Genomic DNA, 20,664 nt, shown 5'->3' with positions numbered 1-20,664 from the left:
GTAGTTCCCTGTCACACGGGGTTGCTATGAGTCAAAAATAACTCAACGGCACCCAGCAACGACCACAGTGTAGGCTACAAATGTGAGTTTTATGGTTTGGGTGTAATAGTAAATCTGTGAAAGTAGATGAAACGGGTGTGTGTGAACCCTCATGTCATACTTCAGTGTCACATTAAAATGCTAGTCTAGTATATCTAGGCACCTTATTCCTTTAAGTTACTTTTTGAGAACAATATGCTTGTGTCTAACAAAACGATTAGCAACAACAACAGGAAATAATCTTAATGTAAACACGTTGGACTTTTCTGCAACTTGAAGAAAAAAAAATCTCTTTGGCCTCTGAACTATGGAATATACAATTCTTTTGACAGGCTTTTAAGGAAACAATAGTTTAAAACATTTGCAATATAGTTGGACAGAAAAATCTGAAAATAACATATTTGATTAAAGCAATTCTTTATTTACAAAAACTAGATAATTCACTGAGGTGTTAAAAGATTCTATGGAAATTTTCTCAATTTTAGATTTTATGTTGATCCCCAAATAGGGTTGTCTATAAAAATAGGAAATGCTAAGGGAAAATGTAACATAAAATATCATACACCTGTTCTTACCATTTCAGGAGCAAGAAAATGTCTGTTTCCGATTTCCTAAAAAGAGAACATTTTGGCTAAAAACATAAATAAGCTACTCTACCAACTTCCCTAGCTTTCCTGAAACACGCTATTTAGTTATCACAAAACATATGATATGAAGACTACCGTAAAACAAAGTGTGAAATTATATCCTCCTGTCCTGTCATACTTTTTTCTTATTCAAATCTGAGCATATATGCACTAGGATTTAATATCTGAGTTTATAAAGCCTCAAGTGAGACCTAAGGAAAGAATCCACAAGTTGGTCTCACTTGAGGTTTTAAAACTCAGCTATTACGTACAGCTGCATATATGCTCAGATTCGAGTAGCTAAAAATAGATGCTCTAGGATAAGCAGAAAACAAAAATCAAAATCTACAACATAAAAAGCCCTGAAAGGCACCAGGAGCAGGATTACTGATGTGGGCTGAGTTCCGTGGTCTTCCCTGAGTGTGGTTCTGGGTCTCTGGCACACGTCTCAGTTCTGAGTTGTATAAACCATAATTTCCTAAGAAGCTGTGCTTGGCACCAGTGAAACATAGACTCTTAGAGGGAAACTAGAGGGTCAGTTCAACTCTCTATTCTAGCTCCTTTATACGTATTTTTTTTCTAGCAATTAAAAAAAAATACAGAATAGCACAGAAAATAATTTAAACAAGAAATTTTGTGCCTACCACCCTAAATTAACAATGATGACTTAATCATAGTTATCTGATTTTTTAAGTATAAAATCACTAAAAGATGACAGGTAAATTTGAAATCTCCTTTGTCCCTGATCTTGGGCCCATTTTGTTGTTCCACACCCCAGAGGAAACCAGTGTGGTGAATTTGATCTATCTCACTTCTAATCAGTTTTGATTTGTATTGCACTTTGTTTTTAAACTTAAATTAGGTACAAGCAGGTCATCAACACCAGCAATCTTTGCCTCTGATCCTACAACCTGCCCCATCATCCCTGGCTGCGAAACAACTATTGAGATTTCCAAAGGGCGGACAGGGCTGGGCCTGAGCATCGTTGGTGGATCAGACACACTGCTGGTGAGTGCAGTTCAGGGGTGCTCCAGATACAGAGACAGCCCATCAGCTTAGCAGCTCTCACCTGGGAAATTTTTATCAATTTTATTAAGTGACGTATAAAGGCTTAGGAAAATGGATCACTCATTGTTACTTTAATTTAGTGACATAGATACTTAATTGGATATTGGAATTTTTGCTTTGAGTATACCAATCCTGAATCAACAAGATGTATTTCACTTGTGATTGTGACCTTTGGATTTCAAAATACTTCTCTCAGGTCGCCAGTCCTTGAGGTATTTTAATGTCTTTTTTTTACTGACTGATTATGTATGGTTGGGTTAGACCCATATTGAAAGGACTGTTTGAAAAATTGAATGATTTGTAGACAGAATTTCCTGAGTGCTAAAAATATTTTTGAAATGTAATCATTTCATCTCAATGGGAAATGTGATATGTGTGTATATATATATATTTGATTTACATATTTGATAATTTTTTATTTAAATGTTCCTATCAAAAATGTATAAGTGTTTTTGAGCCTTTTAGCAAAAATTGTTTTCTTAAACTTTTCTTTGATTTTTAGTATGTGACTCACATATAGATGTGGTCCATATATAACTCTTACAGATGTCTATAAAAGTCCAATGTGTTTTGATTCCATTTCTGCTCACTGTTCCTAAGGGTGATGAGATAAAGCATGGCTGTGTTTTGTTTTGGCCTTTAGGGTGCAATTATTATCCATGAAGTTTATGAAGAAGGAGCAGCATGTAAAGATGGGAGACTCTGGGCTGGAGATCAGATTTTAGAGGTACAGAATGCTATGTATTTGACCTTTGTGATAAAGAAAAGTCTACTCTCTGGAAGGTTTTATTTTGCTTTTTTTCTTTCTCTCTTCCTCCCTTCATTCCTTCCTTCCTTCTTTCTTTATCACTTCATTTCACTCACCTGATTCCTCACAGTGTCCCATCTTTGTACAGGTGAATGGAATTGACTTGAGAAAGGCCACACATGATCAAGCAATAAGTGTCCTGAGACAGACTCCACAAAGGGTGCGCCTGACGCTCTACAGAGATGAGTCTCCATACAAAGAGGAGGACGTGTATGACACACTCACCGTTGAGCTGCAGAAGAAGCCAGGAAAAGGCCTGGGATTAAGTATTGTTGGTAAAAGGTATGACTGAGAAGACAAACCCACTGTGGAAACCATAAGATTTTGACCTTTTGGAAATGATGGAGCTTATCTTCTTTTAAAGAGTGACAGCAATAGTTGAGTCTTTATCAACTGCTAGTGTTTTGTTGGTAGCTATACTCAGCCCACTTGCTAATAGAGTATCAAAAGGCGTTGTTTTTGAACTTCTTATGTCCGTATTTCGGGAGATTTTGAAGGGACTCAACAATTCCCAACAAAAAGTCACTTGGTAATTTTTGAATGCCTGCTCTGTACCAGGAAATACATTATGTTCTGGGGAACAAGGCTGAATAAGACATGATCCTTGACTTCAAAAAACTCAGAGTCTGGAGAGCTAGAATTAAATATATTCTTGGAACAAAGCAGTGTAGTAGGTTGAGTGACATAGAAGTATCGTAGGAAAGCTATGGGAGTGAGCGAGGGAAAAAGGGAACATGTGGCCCTATTTAAGGGAACTGGATTAGGGGAAACTTCCTGGAAAACAGGTGCCTGAGCTGAGGCTAAATGTGATAAGTGATAGTCTACATAAAGGGGGCTGAAGATAACCCTAGGAGAAGGGTCATAATGAGCTAGGAAAGCCATGAAGGCCAAAAGCGTGCCATCAGAAGGGAACCGAAAGCATAAAGTGAGGGGCTAGTGGTGGTGGGAGATTCCTTGGTGGACACGTTCTCAGTACCTAATTTATTTAAATATTCACATTTAAGTAATATTAATGAATGTATAATCCAGTGAGTCTCCTAAATATTTCTTTCTCTTCATATAATGAGCCCATCTGCATCTGATCCTCAGAATATACCTGTTAAGCAAATGATGTCAGCATTCGTTCTTCGACCACCTCTTAGTGAAAAACCTCTTTATAGCCTGCAACAGCCCTGAGTTCAGATCACCATCCTTCAGCCTCAGCAACCCACAATTTCAAAGCAGCTTATTTTTTCCAGTGAGCAGATTCTTTGTTCAAAAATCTGGAAACCTGTGACCTTTCTGTGACCTCACTGCCCTTCTTCAGGAGTAATCATTCTTCAGATTGCCCAAATCAGCACTTGCGAACCTCATTCTGCAGTGAGGTTTCTACATGTGAATCAAAGGACATTTACACCAGTGTGTTTTTCAGAGACAATTATGGGCTTTTTTTTTTTTTTTTAATGCAGGAAAGAATGTAGGTAGGAATATTATTTAAGTCTCAGTGGAAATATGGGAAAATGTCTTAAAATGAAACACTTCTCTTGGAATACAATATCAGAAGTCCAGTTCTTGCACAATACGAGGCAGCTAAGATTTATTCTGGATACCAGCATACTTCAGCATATGGAGTCACCAGGTTGCTGTAAAACATTTCATTAATGAATCCTAAATGCTTTGCCTTGGAAAGAGCATACAAATACTATCTAATCCAACACTCTTATTCTAAAGACAAGAAGTAGAAAATCAGATGGTGAAATGGTGTGTTTGAGGTCATGGTGTTGGCAGGAACAAGTGATACAATCCAGGCTTTGCCATACATTTTTACTTTTCTATTATCTTTGTATTTTAACAAGGAGCTTTGGATTTTCTTAACAGTTTTGTGAAAGAAAGTAGGATTGGAAAAAGAATAGTGTTTGTTCATTTTGTATAAATCTATCTTGTGTTAAAGCTAGATTCATAATGATTTGAATGCTTAAGTAATACAGGACAGAGTAGAACTGCCCCATAGGGCTTCCTAGGCTGTAATCTTTATGGGAGCAGATCGCCAGGTCTTTTTTCCCACAGAAAGAATAAACCAACCAACCTTTCAATTATTAGCCAAGCACGTAACCATTGAGCCACCAATCGTTAGTTGATACACACATCAGCTATTTGTTTTCAATAATGTTAATAATGTTGGTAATAATACCAAAGTATGTGACCCAGGTAAGAGCCCATTCAAAGCTTCTTAATAGTGTGGAAAGAACAATAGACTGGCTCAGTGTCCCAATTTTGCCATTCACTAGATGTGTGACCCATAAGAGGAGAATAATTGGAGACTGAATATGCTCACGAAAAATCATTTTAATCTATGGAATACTGTAAAAAAAAAATAAGGTATTGTTTATAACAAAAAAATAATTCTAATGATACTGCCTCAGTGTTGCTCAAGACAATCAAACTTTCAAAGTCGTAAAAATAGAACTAAAATTTTTAGTTAAAAATGTTGGCATTTCATTCAATAAGCATTGCACTGCAGTTGAGACAAAACAACAAGGTTGAAATTTAAAATTGTATCTGCAGAAATGATACTGGAGTATTTGTGTCAGATATTGTCAAAGGAGGAATTGCAGATGTTGATGGAAGGCTGATGCAGGGAGACCAGATATTGATGGTCAGTGGCGAAGACGTCCGTAATGCCACACAGGAGGCGGTTGCTGCTTTGCTAAAGGTAAGAATCAAACGCTAAAAATAATTCTGTGTGATAGTATGTAAGGTGAATGAGAATTTAACTTTGGGCTGCCATAGTCAAGATAAATACTGACTTCTCTTTTTTAAAATGTCATCTCAAGTAAGACACGTATATAAGTAAGATATATTTCAGTGACAAATTTCTAAATAGTAAATCTATGATTAGCGATATATTGTGGTACATTTATTGAAGCACTGGTGGTGCAGTGGTTAAGAGCTACGGCTTCTAACCAAAAGGTCAGCAGTTTGAATCCACCAGCCGCTCCTTGGAAACCCTATGGGGTGGTTATACTCTGTCCTGTAGGGTCACTGTGAGTCGAAATCGACTCATTGGCGGTGGGTCTGGTTTTTTTTTTTTTTTATGTACATTTATTTAGTGGTAGTAAGAATTATGAACTGAGTATGTGTAATATTACTAACATTTTTGTCTTGAAGGTGAGTATTACATGAATCTTATTCTTGAAAGTAAAGCACATATCCAGACCACAAAGGAGGAAAAGAAAAAAACTAAGCTCAGTCACCCATATTTCTTCTGAATTCATGTTTACGACTTTTGGAGTAAGTGAATACTCTCCCGTCCAGCACAGTTGGTCTTTGAAAAGTAACTTTGCAGAATTGCTTCATGGGGGAGATCATAGGAGCCAAAAAGGGTGCCAGGATGCTTCTGGGGTTAATGATTTTTGGCCTTTGCTGTCCCAGCCTCTTCCTTGATGATTTTCTGAGCATACCAGGTTAGATGTCTTCATATTTCTTCCAGAAATGAAGAACGTGGGAGAAGGATTTAACCTTTATGACTCATAAAAGAAAATGAAAATGTCCTTTAGGTTACTTTGTTGTATTGGCTTTCTAAAAAGGAAATGTTTTGTGCAAATCTTATTCTGACTCAAAACTATTCAACTATTTAAATTTGACATTTAAAATCAGCGTTGGATGGGCCATTCTTAGGACATGAAGGTAATTTAATGCAGATTGACTTGGCAGCACCTTCACTGGGAAGTATTTCAACAATATAGGTTCCATCCCTAGGTATCATTCTAGACTTAAATACATTTCACATGATGAAATACATTTTCTTCCAAGAAAACTCTTCATGAAGGATAACTTTCTGATTTGAAAAACAAAACCAGCCTCATTTTAAAAATAAATTTGTAAAGTACAGAATAGTTACTTAAAAATGTAATTTATGAGACTAGGCAGGTTTCCAATCAGGGAATATTCCAGTTTTTAGAAGGGTTCTGTGTTCCTATTAATAAATGAGATGATGCTTACCTCATTGCTTTTCTTACCTAATATATGTGTTTATGACCTGAAAAAGTATAATTCAGCATTGACTAGAAAGCTGTCGCCATCAGTACCCGTGTGGTCCACATGACATGAACCTACGTGCCAGTGCCCATCAACAGTAGAGTTATCAGAGTCTGATGTACAAGGGCCACCTCTTGAGTGGCTGGCCTTCATGGAGGAATTTTAGAAACCTCTTTGGCTGTCATAATACCTGGTATGTGAATATGTGCATATAAGTTCTTAATAAAGCAGGCATTTAAAACCAGTAATTTATTATTAGAGTTACCTGTCTTCAAAACAAAGTATTAGAAATACTAAGGAGAAGTGCCTTCCCTTTGGAGATAAATTAAAAACAATTGTTTCATCTGTATCTTAAGGAGAAAGAGACAGAAGAAGCATCCATAAAAGAGCATCAGTAATTTTAAAGCCAGCCATTGAAAAAACACAGCTTGGCAGTGTACAACGAAGGCCATAAATATTTGTATAACGTGAATATGGCTTGTTGCTGCTGCTTGTTGTTCTAACTTAGTAATAATTCGTTTAAAAATCTTGCATAAATAATCATCTGTTCACAAAAAGCTTCATACACATAAGGATCATTGCAGGGTTACTTATAATGGAAAAACTGGAAGCAACACAATTGACAATTGCTATGTAATCTTTCAACAAAAGAGCAAAGATGTCACCCTGAAGACTAAGGTGCGCCTGGCCCAAGCCATGGTATTTTCAATCACATCATACGCATGTGAAAGCTGGACAATGAATAAGGAAGACCGAAGAAGAGTTGACGCCTTTGAATTGTGGTGTTGGTGAAGAATATTGAATATACCGTGGACTGCCAAAAGAACAAACAAATCTGTCTTGGAAGAAGTGTGTCTTACATACTTCAGACAAGTTGTTAGGAGGGATCAGTCGCTGGAGAAGGACATCATGCTTGGCAAAGTCCAGGGTCAGCAGGAAAGAGGAAGACCCTCAACGTGGTTGATTGACACAGTTGCTGCAACAACGAGCTCAAGCATAACAACAATTGTAAGGGTGGCGCAGGACCGGGCAGCGTTTCGTTCTGTTGTGCACAGGGTCACTGTGAGTCGGAACCAACTTGACGGCACCTAACAACAACAACAAATATAATCTTTGGTGTATGCTAATTCATATACTAATATGAACCTGTTAAAAATGTTTATGATGACTGTATAAACATGGGAAACAGTCTGCAAAGAGTATAAGACAGGTAATTGTATCTACAGTGTGTATATAACTATGTAAAATAAAATCTTATGGTAATTTTTTTCACAATAATTATGAGGTAATTGTTGGAATTATAGAGCCCTCTTTTTTTGTTTTCCTTTTTTATTTTTTTTTAATTTTCTTTAATGGGCATTACTTTTATAGTGGAAAGGCAATTTTTCAAAAAAAATTAAATTTTCATAATAATAGAAACCTTTGGAGCTTGAAAGGGATGTTATAGGTATATGAAAGTGTGGATAATTTATATGTGGAACTCATTAACCTCAGATGTCATGCAAGCTGGAAATATAAATAGGTTCAAGAAGATTTTGATAAGTTCCTCGCCAAAAAACAAAAAATCAAACAACTTATGGATATTACAGGTCAAATTCTGACCGTTCGCTGTTTGATTCATGATCAACATGCTGAAGAGTAATGCATCCCTTGGTGCCTGTATCAGAAGCAACATAATATCAATGCCCAGTTATTTATGTACTTCGTGCTAGACACTGTGATAAGCATTGTGCTTAAATTATGTTACTTATCACAACAACCTACAATGGGCTACATTTTTTAAATGAAGAATACAAGACTGATCAAGGTTAAACAGCTGTTAAGGTCACACAGCTAGAGGCAAGGAACCCCCTAACTTTCAGGGGTTGTAACACTGGTCAAGGGCTGTAGCACTGAAGATAGCAAGAGGCCCAGAAGGGGCCCAGCAGCAGAGTCGTGGTGACAGACAGCGAGGCCAAAAGGAACCTGTCCTGAGGGGGCCAAGAGGAGGCCTGTCTTTAGGGCCTGAAAGGAGACCTCTGTTCAGGGCCTGAGAGGAGGCCTGTCTTCAGGGCCTGAGAGGAGGCCTGTCTTCAGGGCCTGAGAGGAGGCCTGTCTTCAGGGCCTGAGAGGAGGCCTGTCTTCAGGGCCTGAGAGGGGGCCTCTCTTCAGGGCCTGAGAGGGGGCCTCTCTTCAGGGCCTGAGAGGGGGCCTGTCTTCAGGGCCTGAGAGGGGGCCTGTCTTCAGGGCCTGAGAGGGGGCCTGTCTTCAGGGCCTGAGAGGGGGCCTGTCTTCAGGGCCTGAGAGGGGGCCTGTCTTCAGGGCCTGAGGGGGGGCCTGTCTTCAGGGCCTGAGAGGGTGCCTCTCTTCAGGGCCTGAGAGGGGGCCTCTCTTCAGGGCCTGAGAGGAGGCCTCTCTTCAGGGCCTGAGAGGAGGCCTCTCTTCAGGGCCTGAGAGGAGGCCTCTCTTCAGGGCCTGAGAGGAGGCCTCTCTTCAGGGCCTGAGAGGAGGCCTCTCTTCAGGGCCTGAGAGGAAGCCTGCACAGCTGAGAGAGCTGCCCTGCCCTGAAGAAGAGAGACTGCCTACATGCTTCCTGATCCTTACTGAGTTGTGCCCTCTGACTTCCTTAATAAACCACTTAACTGTAAAAAAAAAAATCACACAACTGGTAAATCAGTCAGGATTTAAGCTGGCACATCTGACTCTAGAAACCCAAGATCTCAAACACCTCACTGAGTTACTTGCATATTAGACTATATAGCATTTCTTGTGTTCCTGTGATTTTATTTGTAAAAGGCCACAGGGAAATTTTCTTCAGTTCTTATTTTATGTTTATTGCAATATGGCTTATTTAAGTGTTGTATAATAGGTACAATGTGATGATAGAGAATTTACCCAGTTATCTGAGCACCTCTGCTGTAGAGAGTAAAACAAATAGTTGTGCTGGTTGTTTTCTTGTTTTCATTTTGTTTTTTACGCCCCGTGTTACTCATTTCGTTTGGCTGGCCCATATCAGAGTGTTTCATGATGTAATTCCTCAATTCTCAATTTCTCTTTGCCTTGGTAGAAATAGTCTGCATCTAAATCATTAGGTAATAAGACGCACAATTGGTGTTGCTGCTGCTTCTTTTTGTTAGTATTTTTCTTAATGTTTTGAAGATGGATAACTAACGTTTTTTAAAAAAAGCCATTTTCTACAAAGGATTGGAGGTGACTTTGCCTGTGGAAATTCCAGAAGGAAGATGCCTTTCAGAAACTCAGTCTTGAAGACTGCAACATGTTTCTAAAGTAGATTAGACCATTTCATTTCAACCATTCTATAAAACAACCCCTCTCCCAGTGTTCTCTAGGCACAGTAACCTTGGAAGTCGGAAGAATCAAAACTGGTCCGTTCCACTCAGAGAGGAGGCCATCTCAAAGCAGCCAGGTGGGTCGCTGTGCAGTTGAGTGTGGTGTAGCCTACTCATCAAAAGGCGTTCATAAAGGGCCCTGACCGTGGGTCTGTCCAGGGTCCTGCACACCACCTGGCCTCCTGCAGGGTCGGTTCCCTCTGTGCCCCTGTCTGGAGCGGATCTCAGCATTTCTGTCACATCTCCCATAGGAGATCCAACTCCATTGCCCACCAACAGAAAATTATAGGCTAGTGAAGATTTTATGAAGGATTACCAGGGGATTAGGTGTAGACTACAGTCACACTGTAGTCTAACCCCCAAACATCCCTATTCAGTACCTCTTCGTCCTTGTCCCTCGTTAGCTTTCAGACTAACTCCTCTTCTCTTCTCTGACTTTTCCTCTGTGTAGCAACTAAATAAATCACCTTCGTTGTCAGGATTGATTCGCTCTGCCCTCAGTTTGGATAACCTAACCCAGCACAGTGTAAGCTCAGCGAAGCTGTGAGAAAACATTTTTACTTGAGTGCTTTTGAGTGTTTGCCTTTAGAATAACAAGCTCCCAAACAAATATGCTCCCAAAACACAGACTTTACATAGCAGAGGCCAACATTCTTGGACAAGCTGACCAAAATTCTACAGTCAATTGAATAAGAAAATAAGAAACCAGATATTTGACTTTGTCACCCAGCCCACTTTAAGTAGGAGGAAGAGCACTGTTCTGTCTAGTTCAAACTTCTATCGATTTTTGCTATGTGTCCTAACAGTCTTAGGAGTACTTGTCTTAAAGGACAACTCATACTGTTATTAAATAAGTATTAGTATATCTGTCTTAGTCATATTCTTTCATGATTTAGTGACTAAATCTCTTTGGAGGCAATTTTAAAAGAAGCTAATAGGTTTAGTCTAAATTAGACTAATTTTTAGTCTTTTGTCAAATTTGTATAATTTAGATGAGGATTTGCATGGTTAAGCCAATATGAAAATATTCGATTATTGAGAGGCCTCACAATTGAGCTGTTTATTTGTGCCTAGGTGTTATCCTCACTTCAGCATATCTAGGACCCCCGTGTTGAGTCTTTGAAAGTAATATAAGTTGTCATTAGACTGGCACCTAGAATGTAGAAGAAATGACAACTGTGTTTGGGAGTGGAAATTATATATTTAAAGACATGTCCGTGACATATTTTAAACAACTCTAAAATGTACATTTTGGGGACTAGCTAATAAGTTTAGATTTTAATAGCTTTTTTTGTTTTGTTGATAAGCTTTTTATTTTGAAATAATTGTAACTCACAGGAAGCTGCAGAAATAGCACAGAAAGTGCTGTGTACCTCCCCCCAGCTTCCTCTAGTGGCAGCGTCTTACGTAAGTACAACACAGTATCAAAATCAGGAAATCGACATTGGTACAATGTTTTTTAACAGCTATTTCTTAGCTGTCTCTGTTACTCTTACCCTGCAGAGACAAGCCATGGCAATAATAACTGAAACAGAAATTGACTTTCTTCATAAGGAAACAATTGTTGATGGGAGGTATTTAGTTTTGTATCACAAGGGCTGTAAATGGCTAGTATGAATAAATGGTTCAATTACTTAGTAAACACATAATCAGTCTCAGCTAAGTGCCAGGTACTGTGGCGGGAGCTTGGAAGATAGCAGTAAATACAACACGTTTGTTGCCTTTAAGAAACGTAGTCTAAGTAGAGAAAATAGGCATGCCAGGTGCATGTCACAGTGCATACTTGTTCTGGTAGAGGCAAGCCCAGTTTGCTTGGATTGTGCTTAGGTGATCTGCATAGACACAGTGCCATGATTTAGGTAAGGAGTCTCTGAACTGGATCAGTCTTAACCATCAGCTAAGAAGTAATTCTGCGAAGTGTTAAAGAAAGAGAGAGGAGCATATGGAAAGACTCAAGAACATGAGAAAGCATGGTGCAACCAACAAGTTACACGTAGCTTAGAGTAACTGAGGTACGGAGTTTGAGACAGGGAAGGGCAAGAGTGGACAGGTAAGCAAGGTGCAGATCTTGAATAGTTTGTAAGTCATTCTACGGAAATTTAGTTGAGGCATTCTTTTCAGCCATGATTTTTTTTCCACTTATCTCAACCATTAACCACTGTGTTACTAACTGCACTGTTAAAGGGGCAAGGTGTGCAAACCCTACCTTTATCACTAACTATATGGTAAGAATCAGCATGAACCCAATTGCCATCTGAAAGTGGACCCAGGCTCCACCTTCCCACATCTCCATTCCTTGTCTCCGGCCACTTTTGTGGCATTTCTTCCCTCCCCCTAACCACCCAGAGTTATGTCAGACTTTATCCCCAGCCACCCTGAGCCAAGTCAGAATGTCCCCAGTCACCTGGACCAGGTTATCTGGCACCAGCCATAGGCTCAAGAGTCTGTACAACTCCCTGCATGTTAGTCCAGCCAGCTTCCCTCCCTCTCCCTAGCTCCCTGAGGCTAGGTCACAACCTGGAAGGACTCTGACCTTCTTCACTGATGCTCCTGTGGCTAGGTCTTCACAAGTTAGGACTCTGTCCCTACTACTTCCTGTGCAGTGTTTCTCTGAATTAGCCACCCTGAACTAAATCACAATCTCACTGGTCCCTTATCAAACTCGTTGCTGTTGAGTCGATTCTGACTTATAGCAACCCTGTATGACAGAATAGAACTGCCCCATAGGGTTGCCAAGAAGTGGCTGGTGGATTCAAACTGCTGACCATTTGTCTAGCAGCCAAGCTCTTAACCACTGCACCACCAGGGCTCCAACCACCTAATACATGAAAAGCCTGCAAATAGAACTTTTTTCTAGTATTTTATGGCAAACATCAATCAGTATTCAACTGAAAAAATCTTGTGTAGGTGAACTGAAGATGTATAAAAATACAATGCTGTATAGTTTAAGATTCTTGGCAAGCCCTGCGCCTCAGTCTTATCTTCTCATGACAGAAGCCCATTTTCATCAGCCTGTCCTTAAAGACCCTTTATTCACTTCTTTAGTTACTGCCATTAGTTTCCTGTTGACTGACCCTAATTCTTCAGATTTTGCTTAAGTCAGATGTACAGCATCAGTTTAAAGAGGATTAGCTTGAATGAGATTATGAAAATCCATTAAAATTTTAGGTTGGTTGGAATCAATTTTATCCACCCTTTTGGTTCCAATTTATTTGTCACTAGGCAAATTATTCCTTCAAAAAAATCAGTAGAAACTACATTTAAATTGCCCTTAAAATACTCAAATGCCATTGTTCCTTTAGAGATACTAGATGCACTAAAAGAAATGAATTCTAAAATGAATGCTATTTAGGGGTTTGATTACTTTTAAAGCTTTCCAAAATAACTGTTGTGTATTTGTAGGTGAGTGAAGGCAGCCTGTCATCTTTCACTTTCCCACTTTCTGGATCCAGCACCTCTGAGTCACTGGAAAGTACCTCCAAAAAGAATGCATGTAAGATTGGTTTGATATTTTAAGTATAATTTCTTGTTTTGAATTTTGGCCATTCACACTAGTGCTTTCCTATTTTAAATTACCTCTGAGCTCCCTTTTCTTCCCCCAGATGATTCCATATCTTAGCATAGGTACAAAAATGGTATGTTGGCAAAAATTCTAAACAACATGACATTGTGCCCATGGCAGCTTCTGCCATTTGATGTTTATCCTACAAGATATAGGAAACATTAGACTCAGAATTTTGAATTTTTTCTTACTAAGCAGATTGGTATTATTTGATTTTATCTCCCTTCTCTGTTTAGTATAATGCCAGTCCATCAGAATATGCCATTAAGTGAAACTTTTTTTCATGAAATTTGCAAAAATTTTGATTGAGAAAATTAAAACGATCCTCCTGTGTTTTAATTACTTGAAATCATGATGCAGAGGGGTTTTTTGGCTTGGAGCATTGGTTGAGAGTTGTTCAAATTAAAGAAACTAACCATATGGCAATCTCTGTTTTCAATGTGACTAATAGTCTAGAAATTTAGGCACTTAAGTCCATGGATTTTTTTTTTTTTAATGCAACCATGACTTTATTCCTCTCAGCTGTGCACATGTGTCTTTCTATCCGAAGTACATTCCGTCCTTGACTCATTCAGAGTGGATTTTATGGAGTTATATAATCAATGCTTAAATCGAGAAGGAAGAAATGGGGTGGTATGTCCATTGTTCCCACTGGAGAAATAAAGAGTTCTTATGTAAGACAAATCTAATGAAGCACCCCTTTCATTAAAAAGGAAACCCTGGTGGCGTAGTGGGTAAGTGCTATGGCTGCTAACCAAGAGGTCGGTAGTTCACATCCACCAGAGGCTCCTTGGAAACTCTATGGGGCAGTTCTACTCTGTCCTGTAGAGTCGCTATGAGTCGGAATCAACTCAATGGCAACAGGTTTGGTTGTTTTTGTTTTTGTTTTCGTTTTCCATTAAAATAAAAAAGGAAGAAATTCTGGTGGCTTAATGGTTAAAAGAGCTTGGCTGCTAACTGAAAGTTGGTGGTTTGAACCCACCAACCACTCCAAGGGAGAAATGTGTGGCAATCTGCATCTGTAAAGATTCCGGCAACCTTATGAGGCAGTTCTACTCTGTGCTGTAGGGTAGCTATGAGACAGAATCAACTCCACAGCAGCGGGTTTGGTTTTGGTTCATAACAAAAAAAAAAAAAAAAGAATTAGGGTATGCCATTTAGTGCCACCCAGCTCCAGAAATCAAGTCACATTTTTTTGAACATAAAAAACTCTAATAACCATATTTTCTTTTCACCTTTACAGTGGCATCTGAAATACAGGGATTGAGAACAGTTGAAATAAAAAAGGTAACTTTTTATTGGGGGAGAGAAAACAGTATGAATTCTGTTGACTTCAGAGACATCTGCAAATGCGTTTTCCTCATAGTTGATTTTCTATTTTAAAGTTCTTATCTGAAAAAATACATACTAGATGCAGTAGAAATGGCACAACACAGTCTTTGCTGAATTTCCTGGCCATAGTACATAGTTTGAAAAAAAAAATATCGTTTATTGTGTATTGTCAAAAACGGTATCAGCGTGGCCCCACATTAAGTAAGAATTTGTCTTCAACGATATTTCCTAGTTCTTCTGAAAATTCCATGCACAAGAGGGAAAGTGAAAGCAGTGACCACTGATTGAGCCTTTGCTCTGTGCTGAACACTCTTGTAGACTCTTCCTGTCATCATCATTCCATTTAATACGCACTGCATATGCACTCCCTGGATGAGAAGCTCTGTTGTCTCTGGTTTGCAAAAATGAATGTCTAGTGAGTTCTTGAGCTCAGTGGACTGGCTCCAGCCCCAGGGTTTTGAAGTGTGGACTCCTAACTTTGAACACAGGTCTGATTCCAAAACTTGTGTTCTTTTCACTTCAGCAGTTTACCTGCTTTTCGTCCGTCTGACACATGATTTTCATTTAGTTTACCTTTATTTCTTTTACCTCCTGGACAGATGATTATTTTCCTAAATCACACACTAAGGACCTGTCTCAAATAAAGTAATGCATTTTTCTTGAGCCTCATTTGCCACCCTCACACCTAGAAGATCAGAGTTAATGATACAGTATTCTGCCAGAGAAACAAAATGTTGATTAAAAATAGCCCTTTGACCAAACTCTTGTGCCTGTTCCATGGCAGGGATCAACTGACTCTTTGGGAATCAGCATTGCTGGAGGAGTGGGCAGCCCTCTTGGTGATGTTCCTATATTTATTGCCATGATGCACCCCAATGGAGTTGCAGCTCAGACCCAGAAACTCAGAGTAAGTTTTACTGCTAGTAACAGTAGCCCTAGCAAATGTAGTGAAAATCTTTCTAAAACCCTTGAATCTAACAGTTCAAATCCACCACCTGCTCCTCGGAAACCCTATGGGGCAGTTCTGCTGTGTCCTATAGGGCCACTATGAGTTGGAATCAACTCAATGGTGTTGAATTTTGAATCTAGCTAACTGTTGCAAGATGATCTTAAACATCTTGTTTCTGCTTTTCAATCAGCTAATCCAGCCACAGCACAGCAGGGCTTGCTTTAGGTAAAGGATAAAGAAAATTAAAAGAAAGGAGAAAATGATGTTGTATGCAAGTTTGAAGTTAAAATGAAATGGGAAGGTTGACTTGTTTTGGAACTGTGGAACAAGTTAAACATGCACACATGTTTTCAGAGCACCAACATGGATTGTTTGCTTTACATGTTTCATTAGTTTGAATATCTATTTAACTTTATTAAAATGAAAATTATCACTTATGTTACTTTTGATTATAAATTTTATGGAACTTAAATGTAACTGTGACTTACAGTGTTACAAAACTATGCAAAACTTGCTTCAAAGTTGAAGGATTATCTGAATGTACAGCACTGTGATGGAATTTATGGTAACTGCCTGGCTCTCACATCATAAGAATATTCCATTCAAGTAATTCAGTCTCTCTTAACTAAAATCTGTATGGCCTCATGCCTCAAACAGGTCCCAAGAACAGAACCATGTATTAGTTCAGTCTAAATTGGGAATAGTTCAATCCCCTTTGATATCTAAATCTATGGCTGAGACTTAAAAACCAATTCTATACTTAGCACAGGGTGAGCAAACTTTTTTTTATACTTAGCACAGGGTAAGCAAACTTTACTGCAAAGGGCCAGATAGGAAATCTTTTAGGCTTTGGGAACATATGGGTCTCTGCTGCAGCTACTCAACTCTGCCATGCATAGTAGCGTGAAAGCAGCCAAATGAGCATGGCACTGTTCCAACAAAACTTTATTAACCAAAACAGGCAGTAGGCTGGATTTGGCCCATGGGCTATGGTTTGCTAACCCTTGGCTTAGAGTCACATCTCATGTTTATAATAATAATGTCCAGAGAAATTCCGGTTTCCAAATACCAACTATTTTATTCTTTCAATAGGAAGTAATGTAACTTTGTCCCCCTTCCTTCCCCAGAGACTATAGAGCCCAATCATTATGAGCATCTTCTTCTTATGGCTGCTGCTTCTTGGACTTAGTGGTTTCCTTGGTTTCAGTTGCTGATAACAGCATATATGTGATGTGGATAGTAGGGAAGGAAATGATTGTTCAGCTCTGAATATCCCACTCCTTATGGCTCTTTTAGCAGATGGCTATTTCTTTCTCCTGAAGGCAGTGGTGATTCGGTGGTAGAATTCTTGCCTTCCATGTGGGTTCAGTTCCTGGCCAGTGCTCCTCAAGCACAGCCACCACCCATCTGTCAGTGGAGGCTTGATTGTGACTATGATGCCGAACAGGTTGCAGTGAGCTTCCAGACTAACATAGACTAGGAAGAAAGGCCTAGCGATCTACTTCCGAAAATCAGCCAATGGAAACCCTGTGGATCGCAATGGCTGAATCCCCAACCATAGCAGGGATGACACAGGACTGGGTAGCATTTCTTTCCATTGTGCGTGTGCTCACTATGAGTCAGTCGCCAGCTTGACAGCTAACAACATTTCTTCCTCTGCCTTGCAGGTTGGGGATAGGATTGTCACTATTTGTGGCACATCGACTGAGGGAATGACTCACACCCAAGCAGTGAATTTACTGAAAAATGCCTCAGGCTCCATTGAAATGCAGGTGAGATTTTTATCCCAAGCACTATTTAGAATAGTATTTAGTAGCTTGGGGAAAAAAACGAGTTTTGATGTTAGAACAGTAAAAGTTATTCAATCTCTTACTATCATTTTTTGTTTTTGTTTTTTTTACTATTTCCATTGAAGATCAGTGATTAAATTGAGAGTTCCAAGAAAGTACATATGAAATATATTCCCTAACATTTTCTTCTGATGTGTTTATTGTCTCATATTTTATGTCTAAAGGGAAAAAAAAAATACAAGGCCTTAGCAGTAAATGATTAATTGCTAGAATTTTAAGTGGTGTGAGTGTACTTTAACAATATTTAAAAAATAATTGCATATGGGAACATGTTTTAAAAGCACCAGAGAACTTTTGTAGAATTGAATTAGTAAAATATTTTACACTCAGTTGAAAGACCTCTGGACCTTGCGAAATTTCTCTCTTTGGTCGTATTTCATATTAACAGAAATTATTAAGTTGGCCATATACACATTTCAATCCCATTTCTCTTTTTAAAGAAAAGTTGCAAGTGTCCTTTAGCCAGTGAACATGTGTTTTTCTCTTTATACATCCTCATCTGATGCACAGGTGGTTGCTGGAGGCGATGTGAGTGTGGTCACAGGCCATCAACAGGAGCCTGCCAGTTCCAGTCTGTCTTTCACAGGGCTGGCATCAAGCAGCATATTTCAGGATGATTTAGGGTAAGCTCATATTGTATGGTTTGTATACCATTTGTCCAAGAGGCCTTGTTGGCGCAGTGGTTAAAGTGCTCAGCTGCTAACCAAAAGGTCGATGGTTTGAATTCACCAGCTGCTCGACAGGAGAAAGATGTTGCAGCCTGCTTCTGTAAAAATTTACAGCCTTATAAACCCTCTGGGGCAGATCCACTCTGTCCTCTAAGATTACCCCGAGTCGGAAACTACTCGACGACAATGGGTTTGTGTTTTGGTCTTACACTGTTGATCATTTTTCTCTCTGAGTTTTGGAATACTGACATTTATGACTTACTCCATGACACTCCCCTACACTTTAGCCCTCTCACTTTGAATAAACTCTAAAAAGAAGGAACTCTTATATGCAACGAGAACATGCCGTGACTATGTTAGTTTAAGGGAACTGTAAATGAGTAATAGAATTAGGGTGTTAAGTTGGATTTTATTAGATTATGTAAATGTAAAATACTGAACACAGCATGCACTAACAGTTCAAGAATTACAAAAATATCCAGAATATATCTGCTGTCAGCAAAGAATTATACCAGCTCTAGGTAGATGTAAGCTAATCTGTACTTTATAGATTCAAAGATATATATACACACACACACATATATATATAAATATATTAAAAACCTCTTTTTTTCATTCCTTTTACTGTAGACCTCCTCAGTGCAAGTCTATCACGCTGGACCGAGGACCAGATGGTTTAGGCTTCAGTATAGTAGGAGGGTATGGCAGCCCTCACGGAGACTTACCCATTTACGTTAAAACTGTGTTCGCAAAGGTAAGCTTGCACATTCTAACCACTCCCTCCCTGTAAACATGCATTCATAGCAGTCAGCAGCTGGCTTATTAGTTCATGGCCTGAGGTAACGCCAAATGGTTAACAGTTGATCATTTTCTTTCAGAACTCCCTACAGAAACGGCTCATTAAATATTTTTGTCCAATTTGAGGTTTAGTTAATGTTTAAAGGAAAATGGACTCAAATTGAAATTCCCTAGGAACTCTCCAAAATATACATAGAAATATTAATGAACTTTGGTTAGACAGTAAGGCCTATTTATTTCCTTTTCAAACAAGTTGCACGTGATTGTCTTTTGAAAATGGGACATTTTAGATATGGGTGCCTTGGAGTGCTGGCTTTTCTTTCCCTTAGCATTTTTTTGCTGTGAAATATAAAATACATACAGAAAAGTAAATAAGACACATGTGCAGATTACTAATAGGTCATTTATTTTTCAAATTGAATTTGATTGCATTAAACAGAAAAATAACTACTGACAGAAATTTGAAGAGTGTTCAGCAGCCACATCGCCTACAGTAAATCACTTATTTGCAAAACAAGTGAGTCAATAAAAAAAATAAAAATCATTTTTTCTTTGTAATCTATTAGTAAACTGTCTAAACTTAAGAATGTTTAAAGAAGAATAAAGCTATTGCAAAGTGCTGGTTGAAGCCATTAAAATAACTTAAATCCATGTAATTATTGTTAATATGTTAAGAAATTTTTTTTAGAAGCCACAAAATTGGACAGAATTGCCTGCAGAAGAAAATCCCAAATTCCACAATTTTGCAGTGCAAAAAAGCAAAACTTGTATCAAACCTGTTAGAATATTTGATAACAGAGGTGTTAGATTAGTGTTAGGGTTCCTTAAGATATTTACCTGTCAAAGTTATATTCTGTTATTTTAAAAAAAAAACATTATTGTTATTTTTAACCCATTTAAAGTGCTCTACGAATAGCAAGCTAGCTATAGGTTTAATTTTCGAGACATTTTTTTTTTTTTCTAAGTCGTTGGTGTGTCCAAAAATATGAACAACATTTGCCAGGGAGTAGAAGAGTCGTGCAGTCCTTTTCCCCAGCCGGGGAACAATTTATTTAAGGCATGCTTGTTAGAACATATTTTAAGAATTTCATCGTTATGGATTCCTCATTAACTTTTCCATATTTTTAATCTTATATTTAATTGCACAATTGCTTACTATAAGCCTGCCTTAAGATGGGGCTCTCTCTGAAATAGCAATGTCTGTATTTAATCTAAATCATTTAGGAATAGGAAGAACCCATCTACCCTTGGGAAGTAAAGAACCAAGATAGCTTGAGCAGCCTTTTCAAAAGCTCAGAACGAGTAAGAATTAGAAGTACGTTTTAAATTCAGGACCTGTGCCTGGTCCTGCCCTTGAAAATGTGCAGGTGGGCTTTGAACGTTGGCTTTGCCTCTGGAGACTTTTGGGTTTTGTGGGTCATATGTCCTTTTCCTACAAAACTGATTGTCTTCCTACTTGATCCCTCTGTCTTCTTTCTGTAGATCTTCTTTATAGGATAGAAAATTCTGGATTCTATGAAATCATTCCTACTAGGCAAATTCCCAAATGTTCTTTATTAAATTGAAATCCTACCAGCTGCTGTGCTGAACAGCCAAAAAACCACCCAACTGATCTACT

At 38.6% G+C, this 20,664-nt stretch overlaps 1 protein-coding gene across 9 annotated transcripts in view; it reads left to right on the top strand.

Annotated features, from left to right (window-relative positions):
• MPDZ (multiple PDZ domain crumbs cell polarity complex component) overlaps positions 1-20,664 on the top strand; it is a 189,377-nt gene that overhangs the window by 162,716 nt on the left and 5,997 nt on the right. For 6 of the 9 annotated variants that reach the window (XM_049897166.1, XM_049897162.1, XM_049897163.1 and 3 more), the window contains 12 exons: positions 1,528-1,673; positions 2,377-2,460; positions 2,630-2,823; positions 5,086-5,233; positions 9,878-9,964; positions 11,226-11,294; positions 13,290-13,380; positions 14,693-14,736; positions 15,566-15,688; positions 17,398-17,502; positions 18,091-18,203; positions 18,879-19,002. In XM_049897166.1, the coding sequence (XP_049753123.1) occupies positions 1,528-1,673; positions 2,377-2,460; positions 2,630-2,823; positions 5,086-5,233; positions 9,878-9,964; positions 11,226-11,294; positions 13,290-13,380; positions 14,693-14,736; positions 15,566-15,688; positions 17,398-17,502; positions 18,091-18,203; positions 18,879-19,002 (1,328 nt within the window). The remainder of the gene's footprint in view (positions 1-1,527; positions 1,674-2,376; positions 2,461-2,629; positions 2,824-5,085; positions 5,234-9,877; positions 9,965-11,225; positions 11,295-13,289; positions 13,381-14,692; positions 14,737-15,565; positions 15,689-17,397; positions 17,503-18,090; positions 18,204-18,878; positions 19,003-20,664) is intronic. The other 3 variants (XM_049897171.1, XM_049897167.1, XM_049897170.1) reach the window with 1 other exon arrangement.

The sequence above is a fragment of the Elephas maximus genome, chromosome 9, assembly GCF_024166365.1.
Source record: "Elephas maximus indicus isolate mEleMax1 chromosome 9, mEleMax1 primary haplotype, whole genome shotgun sequence".
Classification (NCBI taxonomy): Eukaryota; Metazoa; Chordata; class Mammalia; order Proboscidea; family Elephantidae; genus Elephas; species Elephas maximus.
Note: the sequence above shows the minus strand (reverse complement) of the source record. Positions and strands in the feature narration are given on the sequence as shown.